The 12424-nt window shown below is 35.6% G+C and overlaps 1 protein-coding gene across 1 annotated transcript in view; it reads left to right on the top strand.

Annotated features, from left to right (window-relative positions):
* ltk (leukocyte receptor tyrosine kinase) overlaps nt 1-12424 on the top strand; it is a gene marked incomplete at both ends in the record, with an annotated part of 35884 nt that overhangs the window by 3063 nt on the left and 20397 nt on the right. The window contains 5 exons of the mRNA XM_079458637.1: nt 7018-7116; nt 8447-8596; nt 9209-9434; nt 10472-10611; nt 10740-10880. Coding sequence (XP_079314763.1) covers nt 7018-7116; nt 8447-8596; nt 9209-9434; nt 10472-10611; nt 10740-10880 — 756 coding nt within the window. The remainder of the gene's footprint in view (nt 1-7017; nt 7117-8446; nt 8597-9208; nt 9435-10471; nt 10612-10739; nt 10881-12424) is intronic.

The raw sequence follows: 12424 nt of genomic DNA on the forward strand, positions 1-12424 counted from the left end.
ACAGGCATCCAGACTTATAAAAAACGTTCAGAAACAAGTTGGAGTGCTGGGGAAGTGTATCAAGCACAGAAATTCTACGTCATACGTCCAACTCATTTGACAAGTTGAGCATGTTAAGCATGAGAAGCCTGCATGTTGAACATTGCTAATAAATCAGTAAGCATGAAACACCTTTGCATGCCCGAAATCATCTAGCAAAAGTGCTGAGAACCGCACAGGGAGCTGTTGGCGTTTAGGAAGTCAATTTTAGTGTAAGGCTTCAAGGTACAGTACAACAACGTTACTGTATAAACCGTGCAAGAGAGCTGGTCATTAATACACAAGTATGTGCACCAAAAATCGAATGATTGATCAAAGTTTGTGTTTTGAAAGCTAAATTTGTCACAAACCATTTCAAGGCACGTTTTGCTGTTTGACATGTGAGACACCACTAAAACAGGATATGACATGAAACCATATGATGCTGTGGCCTAACATTGTTCTAGTAGGGGAGTTTGTGAAATGGTATATATCGGTGCATGCTATAATTGCTGTGTTAAATGACTAAACGTTATTTCAGAGGAAACCGCATTCTGTTCTTTTAAAAACAATGAATTACAGTACTTTGACTTCATAGGAAGGTTTGAGTTGTGCGGAGTGAAGGCTTGCGTTTTGTGAAATGGACTTCCTTTGCAGAGGCAGCTGCATAATAGTTTTGTAATTACAGGTCTGAATGTCTAAAACCACATCAAAGTGTTTGCTTGTAGCATCAGACAGTAAATAGGTGCGATAAGTGTTCAGCACTGTGATTTCGCTAAAACCTGTCTGCATCCTCACTTGTAAGCAATTGTATTCCTGACAGTAGGATGTTAAAATCAATCTGTCAGTGTACATTGACAAGATAGTAGAAAATAATCTGAAAAAACTGAAATGATTTGTTCCGGCCTTAAGAAAATGTAAATGCTTTAAAATAAAACATGTTTCTGATATCTTACATGTTTATAAGAAAAAAAAAAAAGCTTTGCCTTTTTGACTGCAGGCTCACCACAGCTTGAGGTTTCCTCATTTGTGAGGACTTAAGAAAGTTTAATTTCTCAGCAATTTTTTTATGTTTCATCAGCAGCCAGCTCCTTTTCTTTCTGTTTAAGCGTATGACCTTCACATGCAAAAGCGAGTAACGAAGCAACCTGACATTTCCTCGCTTCTGTTCAGTGAATAAACTTTTGCTTGCTGAGTACATCTATTAAAAGACACAGAAAATAAATCTGTTTGGTTGGCCTGACCCAAGCTTGGTCAACCTGATATTGCAGGATGAATCATTTTATATTTCTGACATCTGGTGGTGTAGATTGTTATGAGCAGTTCAGATTTGGTTTTGTTAATGCAATTAAATACACAATTAAAATCAGTTTTTTAGAGTAAACACGAACACAAATATTTCTATCACAACAGTTACAAAAAATAAATATTTGTGTAAGTGTTTACTCTAGTAAACTGATTTTAAATGACATTTTTTTTTATTTTAATGACAAAACAAAAACTTAAAGTTATAGTTCACCCAAAAAGGAAAGGGCTGTCATCATTTACTCTATCTCTTACCACTCTCTTACCAATAGTCTTAAAAATATCTTCTTTTGTGTTCTGCGAAAGAAAGTCATATAGGTTTGGAAGGACAAAAGGGTGAGTAAAATCAAAAAGATTTGAGTGAACTTTAACAGAACACAGGAATGCCATAGATTTTTTGTATTATTAACAAATGCATAAGGACACAGTACATATCTATATGAAACAAAAAAGAACTAAATAATCATATTGCTGTGATGGTGACCTGTATTTCAGTTGAATAATATATGATCAAAAGGCATAATTGATGCTTGAAATGACATCATCAGATCTCAACCTCAGCCAGTCTTGCTTTCACCAAAGATATAAAACATTTCGTTCATTGTAAATAATAAATCAATGAATGAAACGTTTAACTTTGACTTCTCTTAACCATGGGGAATTGTGCAGCAGTGATCTGGCAACACGATAAAATCTGAATGAAAACAGGCTTTCTCGAAAGGGACTGAAACGCATTTCCTACAGTATGTACTGTCTGCTGCTGCTCGAATCAGCATCTTCATACATCATCAAAGCAGACACTGATACATATAATTATAAGAAAAAACATCTGAGCCCAGTTTTTCTAGAGCAGATGTGATGTAGATATTAATCTATTACGTTATCATGCTTTTATTTGAAACTATACAAACTTGACAGCATGTTGAAGCATCTTCCTGTCTCCTTATTTAACGTGGAGCTGAATAGTATTTTTCTATTAATATTTGCTAAGTGATTAAAGATGATGTCAGGAAAAGTTGGTTTGCTTTTCTGATTGATTATTTGTCCAAGCAGGGTGTATATAATCCTGGATCCTATGAACAATGTTTTAAAACAATGACGCACAGTCTTAATGTTGTTGTCCATGAATACCTGATGTGTTATTATTTTTAACATGTCATCAGGTTTTAACATTTAGCAAGCTTACGGATTCATGCTAACTTAATCAATTCTTAATGTGCTGGTCACAAGTACAGAACCTCCATACTGTATGTAAACATTTATTCTCACTGCAGTATACAAAACATGACTAAGTATCCCTTGCATACTAGAACTTGCATTGTCAGAATATGTTGTTTTAATATGACAAATGTATGAAACACGGGATGAGACGGAGGCTTTAAAAGCACATTACCTGATAATTTAACCTTAGCTGCAACCAATTACACGAAAATTTGAATCTTGTGAAATGCCAAATGGCTAAAGATTGATTCATCTTTTATGAATGAAGGATTCACTATATTAACTGTCCGTGAGGCTTAGTATGAACTAAACAATGCATGTCAATATGATTTTCTTTTGCTTGACTTTCCAAACAAAAACAAACTTTCTGACCTCTCTGCTCAGTAGAATGAAGAGTAGGCCATTTTTAAATCTCTTATAAAATGCAAATCTGTTAATAACCTCAGGAAACACATTTTCATAAAAAAGTCAAATTGACTTCGCAGAAAATATTGACAACGTGTAGTTTGCTAAGTTACAAGAAAATAAGTACAGACATGAGTTCTGAAAAGGTTCAAACAACAAAGGCTTGATGTTTATCTTGTTTTAATAGCTTTTTGATTTTTTATTCACTGGCTCTATGTTCATACTGAATCTTGCATACTGATGTACTGCAGCTACATGAAATAGGATAATGCACAGTATCAGATTTTCCAATTGGATAGTTATTTCCTTTTGAAGCCTCACAGTGTCATGATCCTGCCTCTCCTTGTCTTGGTTTTCGAGTCTTGTGGCAGGATCATGTCAGTCCCATGTGTTTTGTGTGGAGAAAGAGCATTGTTTTGGTTTGTCACGCCATGGTGTCACGTCCTTAAGCCCCGCCCCCTTGTTTCTCTGTTGGCATTAGTGTTTAGTCCTGTCACCGTCCCTGTACAATCTTTCCCTTTGTGTTTTATTCCCCTCACCTGCCTCCTGCAATCCTCTCGTTAGCTTTCCCTTAGTGTTTAATTCCTGTCACCTGCTGCCACTCTCCCTGTGTATTCAGTCCTCGTTAGTGTTTCCCTTTATCAAGCCCCAGTTTCCCTCTGTCCCTTGTTGGTTCATTCTTCACGTTTACCCACCTTCGTCTGTCCTGATACTCTGCCTTCCATTGGAGTAACCTTGTTGCTGTTTCAAAGTTTGTGGCCTTATAGTTTATTTATTATTCTTATTACCTCGTTTGTTTTGTCCCCTTTGTGGGAAGTTTTAGTTTTCAGTCTTGTCTTGTTTTTGTTCATGTTTTCCCCATCGAGGGCCTTTGTTTAAATAAAGTTTATTTAGCAAACAGCTGCCTGCGCTTGGGTTCTGTCCATACCTCATTACACCTAGTGCAGTGGTTGATTGACAGATACTTATATCACTCATCACATGTTCTTTAATAAAAACTGTTTGCTGCCTGAAAAAGCAGTTTTCTCCTAAAACGAAAAACAATCTAGCAACACTTGTTACCTCACTGTCGATGTGCACTTAAACCCATATTGAAAGTCTTATCTCGTCCAAAGCATTAGTTAGCCTAGTTGTAAATGTAGTTCAGCGAGATTCTCCATGTGCCTCTCAGCTCAAATAGACAACATTAAGAGTTGACATTACCCACTCAAAGGAAGGGAGATCAATCTCATGCAGTCTTGGGCTCCGTCTCTGCTGATAAATCAGTTGGCCATGATGTGCTGTGTATCGTGTTGGTGAGGAGTGACAGTTATCCTCTCTGACGATTAATGAAGCTCAACTGTCTGATGAACAGGTGGACCAGATGCCACGCTGCACCCCTTGGACACAAACCAGAGGATTGTAAAACATGCAAAAGAAATGAGAAGTGTCTCTGTAAAAGATGTAATAACGATAGACCCTATCAGATGAATTCTCCACTCAGAGATCTTTATAAGTCAGATGCAGCCTCATTTATAAAATGTTGAGTAGAAACCGTCCTAAATCTGATTTTACGATCTTTTCTCCAAGTGCGTATGTGTGATTCATAGAACAAACGTACGCACAGAAAACACATGTACGTCTCTCCATCAGATGTGAAATCTATAAGTAGCAAATGATTGTGAAATTTTGGGTTTTTTGACTATCATTGTAATTTTTCCTACTTATTGTAGTCGACGGTGGCCGATAACTGTTTAGTTACAGGCATTTTTCCAATTATCTTTCTCTGTGTTCATCAGAACAAAGACGTTTTCAGATACAAGGGTGAGGAGAGGATGACAGGATTTTTAATTTGGGGTTTTTATTTAATCCTCCCTTTAAAACTCTGTGCCAAATCTGTAGTTTTTACCCAATGATAACAGCTCTCAGCTCTAGACAACTCCTAGACGTCTGTACACATATTTACAGAACACCTAAACAGTTGTGTGTGACTTACATGTACAACATGCACCATGTACAGTACGTTGTCATTACCGTTTTAAATATTAACTTTTTTGTACAAGATCTTTGCCAACATCTCTTACTTGCCCATTGTGAATTTGATATCTTGCAACTTTTTTCAACTTACATTTGTAAAAATTGTCATCTGTTAGTATATTCAGCAATAGATCACATGATCTTTGTTACATGACAAATTCCCTTTGGGCTATTTGGTTTTGAGTCGTGACCTTTTGAGACATTACACACTGCACCCTGCGGCCATCGCCTTCGCTCCATTTGTCTTGTGTTTATTTTTTTAATAGCATTTTCTCAGACAGCTTATTTTGAGGCTTCAGATGGTCTAGTCAATGCAGTTGAAAAGGAAATCATTGTGTGATCCTTGTGTACTCGTTGGTTATATTGTCATGAGTTTAATTTGGCATGACATTTCCTTTGTGCTGTGTTTTGCTCATGTGCAAAATATGTACCGTGACGATTGGTTGGATGGAGGGTGGTTTGGCATGTCAAATGGCGTTTTATTGGTTTGCAGATTTAAAAAGTTTAAAAACATGTTTACAGTATTAGAATTGCTGTTCTTGTACTGAATGGATTCTGATGTCTGCAGTTGGTATACCGATTTCTAAAGATCTACTGACAGACTGTTGGGTGGTAGCCATTTAAATCACCCTCCCTATTCAGTGAAGTCATTGAAATATATATATAGGAAGTATAGGAATATGACTTCATGTCCTGAAAGTATTTTTTACATTTGCGATAAAACAATCTTTTAGAGCTTTTACTTCACTGAATACAGTTGCTGTTTTTTTTAGGAAACTTTAGTAGGTCAGGGGATGATTAGTTTGTGATGTTTCATCAAAAAGGCTGTGTGCTTCACGGTCAGGCAATGACAGGGATGGTGTACTCCAGACATTATGTAAGACCTTAAATGTGGGTCATATTTGGCATTTTTATGTTAGTGGTGGTCCGGATTAAACTTTTTGGAAAAATACAGAAAACATACTTTCTAAACAATGTGAATGTGACTCATTAAAAGATGTTTTTCATGGAATGTGCTAAGAAATGCAAGAGCAAACACAGACTTCACTTTTATTGTTTGTAGCTTAGAAGCAAATTTGGAAGTATTTGTTCACATAAGCAAATGCATTAGCTAAGATGAACTAACAATGAGCAATATAGTTTTCACTTTTTTCTTTTCTAATGATAGGTAAAAACAATGCAATTGTTCATTTTAGTTCACTGTGCATAAACAAATATTGCCCGTTATAACTTTTGATAATTAAAATGTATTGGTAAATGATGACATGTAAATAAACTAAGATCAATAAATGCTAAAAGTATTATATATTGATTGTTCATCTAACCAATATACAAATAGGGTACAAATACAACAAATAACAAATACGACCTTATGCTAAAGTGTAACTGTATGCTGTTAAACACAACATCTTGAAAATTCTTGCTTTGAAATATCACTTGCTTAAGTTGTCTGTGTTCATTCAAAACCTTGGTAAAAACATGTAACCAATACAGTAAATGAAGGGGAACTGTGTTTCATATATAAAAATAGGCCTAAACGTTTTTAAAAACATTGAAAAGCATCAGTTTAATAAAAAGACCTAATGTTATGATTTTTTTTTCTTCTGTGTGTTTAATATGTGTACAGTTGTGTGTGCGGATGCTAATGTTTTGCTTATAAATAGGGAATTACAGAATGACATTTAAGCCCTCAGCGCTGTATCCAGCTGTTCTGAATACAATGCCTGTACTGTACTATATATAACCGTACATAATGTACGACAATGTTGCCGTATAAGGCTCGGTCATACTGTAAACCTTAAAATGTCATAAAATTTTTTCTATTATTATTTACTTTGTTAACATAACAGACAAAACCGTCATTATAGAATTAAACAACACCTCTTTCTTGACTTATTTGTTTTGTCCTTTCAAACTCCATTTGTGTTATTAAAACTTACTTTCTAAAGATTTATTAAACACTTTCATTTGAGATCAAGGACTTTATTTTGCTTTTTGACAGCATGCTCGACCTTTGTCTGGATGAATTTTTGTGTTCTTGTTTACTTTCAGCAGTGATCAGCAGTAGTTGTGCTCTGTTGGACGGAGTGATGGAACATCTTCCAGCACATCCAGACGCTCCAAACTCCAGTCCAAAAGAGGACAGTGAATGTAAGACACAGATCATTCGTTTTCTCCCTCAACTGGCTCTATTAAGGATGTGTCGATTTGCCATGATACACTCATGAGAGTGAAACCTGTCTCAAGTCTTTTCTGTTGTCATGTAGTTACATTTCTTATGAAAATTATTAATTATTAATTTGGAATTTTAATACAGTGTATCTCACCTCATTGTCTTAGTGTCAGCTGGGGCTTTAAGGAAATGGTTCAGCCAAGCTTTTTTTGTAAATTGTCTAACATTTTGTATTAGAAGTACTGGATGGTTCATCTCTCATTAACTCTCATAAATGTATACAAAGAGAGATATTTAAGACTTGAAATATAGTTTTTTCTTCACACAAAGCTATCGAGTTATTTATTCATTTTCGGTGGATGTATTTCTTTCTCTTTTCTTTCCTTGTGTCACTACATATCTTTCCTAAATGGGGTTTGTCATTTCATTTACCAAATGGAACTGAGAGGAAACTTCTCAGGCCATTTCTGTGGAATATTTGCTGAATCGCAAAGCAGTTTTGTGGTTTCCCTGTTTGTGGTTTTTCTTGATCAATAGCTTTATGATTCCAGCGACAAACTTGCGTGTGTCGTTCTAATGACAAACAGAAAGCCTTTGAAAAATTCTGTGTAAACTGACATAGCCTTGTATTGGTTAGGGATTTTAATTCAATGTTTTGGATTTTTGAAGTAATTTAGAGAACGGGTGGTGGAGGGTTTCATTTCATTTTTTATTCCCAGGAACTCTTTCTTTCCAGAATCTGTTTACAAACAAGGTCTCTTTAATACCCATTTGTTAAAAATAATTGCTAACTTATATTATTAAAAAGGTTAGTTTTAAGACATCCAGGGGGCTTGTTATATAATTTGTATGTAAATGGACTCAAATCACCATCTGCTTTTCTAAATATTTGTGTCCTCCTAAATACAGTATATAAAAGATTTTTGCTTCATTATGTTTTTCTTGTGATTTCTTTAACTTATTTCTTTATAAACCGTAATGTTTTGTTAGTAAATATCATATTAAAGCAATATAGTTTGTGAAAATTATTTATAATATATAAATCATATACAGTACATATAAATATAAAAATGAAGTATTTCAAGTTTAGTCTGATTTGGTTTTTATGGCATACTATCTTGTGTATTTTCTGATATACAGTAACTCCAGATACAATATCCAGATTTATAATTCACCTCTATTATATTTCTATTATGGATATGCATTTCACGTTGAATTAAGTTTAGGTCTTTTATCAGCTCTGCAATGTGAGTTGTGATTTTCCTTTAACCCTCTGACATACTTCAACTTCATCCTTCATCCTTTCAGTTTCCTTCTGTGATTTTGAATCTCCATGTTCTTGGACCTTATCCAATCACAGCACTGGAGGGGACTGGTATGTCACATCACCAAAGCAAAACAGAGCCAATAGATGGGGTATCCAACCAAAAAAAGACCATTCTACTGGAAAGTCTCAAGGTAGGAATGATATTCTTTGGTACCTTCATTCTACCACAATGCTCATTTCATTTAGGTCAGAAGACATAATGAAACTACAACCTAGATATTACTCTATATAACTACTGTATGTATTTAAGTAATTATTATATTAATTATCTTAAGAATATTATTAATTTATCTGCCCAGTACGTTAAATCTAAAGATGGCTTAAAATACCTAATTTACATATTTAAGATTCCATGTAAAAGATTTACATCTGCAGTTTAATGTCTACAGTGCTCTGTACTCATGTTTTCAAGAGTTTTAGTTCACTAACTGAATACAAAAATGGACCATGATATTGACAATGCGAACTCCTTTGCATGAAGGGTCAGATTTTTTTTTATATTTCCATAATTTAGGCTCCTGCATGATGTTGGAATAACATGTATCATGCGACTCGGCACAAACGCGTGGAGTCGATGCATGCTCAAGCTCATTCCAATTCAGAAATTTATAATGTCTTTTCACTGTTTCAGCTTCTTGCTTAAATAGTTATGCTTGTATTATAATGATTTCCAACCAATGATTCAATTGCCATTAATGATTAGCAGTTTTGTAATGTTTCAGAGGGTTCTGTTGTTTATACAGGTCATTTCCTTTTACTAAAGCCCAGCTCGACTCATGTGGCCGCTGGTAGATGTGTCTTCCACATCACCAGTCCTGTAGTGCTAAACAGTGGGCCACTATGTCGCCTCCGATTTGCCTGCTACCAACCAGAGCCACACACCGGAAATGTCTCTGCCTTCGTGAAACATGACGATGACTCCAACACTACACCGATTGCTCTCACGCCCAAAGAACAAGGAGAAAGCAGGTAAGAACTGCGGGGACTAATGTGAATTTAATTGAATTGCCTTAAAAGAACCTAACCAAATTGTAAAACGGTAAACGTTCTATATACAATAACCCCAAAATGTGTTTGGACACTTTCAGTAACCCACATGACAAATAACAAAACAATGGATAGTTAACCCCTAAAAATTCTAATTCTTTCATCATTTAGTCACCCTCATGTCAATCCAAACCGGTATGACTTTTTTTCTTAAACAGAACACAAAAGGGTATATTCTGAAGAACATAAGTAAACCGAACAACACTGGCACCCCTTGACTTGCATTGTATGGGCTCAAAACCACTGAAACATACAGTATCTCAAAATATCTTACGTGTTCTACCAAACAGTTTATAAAATAAAGCGAATGAAATTGAATAAAGAGTGAAAATGTTTTCTCATCTCATGCAACTATGAGTGTTAAATGGAATGGTGACCTTGCAACAGAACCGATTCACATGTCGTGCAAGAAGAACTGCCGTATTGCAGAGACATTATTTTGCAATATGTATATTCTTAGAAACAGAAGAGGATGATGTCCCATTCTGTAACCGCACAAAACAAATGAGACTTTTGTTATGGAGATGTCATTGCTATTGATTTTCTTATGCAGGGCACATCACGACAAGATGGATGAAAGCATTTTGTTTCTAAAACTAGATCCTGAATATTTCTTTCGCCATAATTGATTCTGACAGAGAGCTTAGAATAGATTGTGATGCAATGCAATTTGGACCGGACCAGCACAATCATGATGAAGCTAATACACTTTTGCTCTCCGCATTCGGCTACGTGGCTCTTGGCCTAATAAATCTGAGGTTACGTCATGGAGTGTGGTGTATTATACACATCGTTCATACATTTATAATGCAGATTTTAATCCAGCGACTTTAGCTTGTATTAGCTACTTTCCACGCGTAAAAACATGTAACAAGCCTTAAACAAGGTTCTTGGGTGTGGTTATTAATTAAGTACAGTAACTTTTCGATGTGAAACAGATTTCTTTCTTTGTGATCCAGGGCACAGTGGGAGGTGCTGGAGGCTCTGATTGGTCAGTCAGATGAGCCCTTCCGGGTGACACTCCAGTACTCTTCCTGTATCGTTCTTGAGGTTGGATTACTGGGAATTGATTCGTTGGAGTTTATGGATTGTGTAATGGGTGATTATCTTACTTTTAACATACAAATGGGGAATAAAGCCAATTTTTTTAAATGTTTATGATATGCTATTAATTATTATATTGAAGTAGCCAACTTTTTGTTTGAGAGTGTTTTCTGTTTATCACAGATGATGAAGATTTGCAGTTGAATCCGGACTGTGGGAATTACTCATCGTTTCACTGTGATAGTGGCAGATGCATTGAGCAACCAAGTGTGTGTGATTTTCATACCCATTGCACACATGGGGAAGATGAAGGATTAATATGCAGTAAGTAGAAGAGTGTAAATATTTAATGAGTTGTTTAAACATGCAGAACCATAGCTGTTTCATAGAAAATCATAGGAGAGTGTTTTTTAGCTAAGATTGCACTGGCCAAAACTTGAACTCTTTTTCACTAAGTACGTCAGACAATGTTTATTCTTTTTGATCAATATAAGATGTAAAGAACCGTCTGTGTGCTCATCTTTTCCATCTTCAGCTCTTCAATAATACCAATTGAAACATTTCTTTGAAAGGTGGCCATTACGGTAAAAATCCTTTGTGAGATCATTCTTGGCGTTTTACATTTTGTTGAGGCTGCACGATTGAAGCATGAGGTGCGGTGTGACAGGGTGTTCTGAAATGGGGCTGTTGAGTAACTTGCTGGCCGTGTATCGCTCACATTAACGGTATTAAGCCTTAAGGCCATGATCAATTGTTAATCCTTTTCACTGGAGGTGCTGGATTAGCAAACTTTATCTATTTTTCACTAAGTAATAAGCCACATGTAAGAGTCTGAAACGCTTCAATGTTTTTTCTCCTCTAGGAACATTTTAATGGATTGTTTATTCCTCATTAGTGGCTATGCTGTGCATTGTTTTATGATGAGCTAATGTATCCTTACAAAGAAATATTAGTGCAGTATTTGCCAGACAGCAGTAGAGTTAAGAACATAAAGCTTAATTTATACAAAAATCTGATTTGTCTGCATTTTTTACATTCTGGTAAATAGTGTTGTAATGTAAATCATGTGGATTTGTATAAATTATGTTTACAACATGTCTGAATTTCACAAGCATTTACTTCAGGGCCGGGTCTAGGGGGGAGAATGGTTATTGCCCCCCAGATTTTCCTTGGGCCCCTCCAAAAATGTCTATCATCGCATCTTTCTCTTACACTATGTATTATCTATTAAATAAAGATCTGTCACAGAAACATGTCAAAATTATGCATGCGATGAACTGAGTGTATTACTAGAAAAAGGTTGCCCAACCCAAAAATTTGATATCCCCCACTCCACCCAGCCTAGTATCAGGCCTGACTTAGTTAAAAATACTCACAAGAGAGTGTTATGTAAATATAAGGGTATCTTTGACCAGTACAAGCCCAACATTGTGATTTTGTATATAAAATAAGGTACAGTAGGATAAAGTGATTATTGTTATTCTGTAAGTTCTTAATATAGAAAGAAAATTCTGTGCAGGGCTTCAGATGGGTTCTGGCAGAATCCTTTTGGAAGAAAGTAACTCCCTCAAAGTTTAAGCCTGTTAACTTCATCCATGGTTTTCTAAAACAGGTCTTTATGAAAGTTAAATGAGTTAAATCTTCTCACTCTCAACCCAACCGCAACACCAGTCATCGTTCCTAGTTGCTGCCAGTATTTAGGTGTGAAATAAGTGTAAAATAAAAGAAAGGTATTTCGATGTAAAGCTATTACAGGCAAGTTAAATCTTTTTCAATTTTGAAGATAATTTTGTGCTTAGTAAAGGTTTATTTTTTAATGCCTAAGCTAAAAACGAATGCCTTACAATGTAGCACACATTTACACAGGA

This window comes from Barbatula barbatula (assembly GCF_947034865.1).
Source record: "Barbatula barbatula genome assembly, chromosome: 6".
NCBI classification, from domain to species: Eukaryota; Metazoa; Chordata; class Actinopteri; order Cypriniformes; family Nemacheilidae; genus Barbatula; species Barbatula barbatula.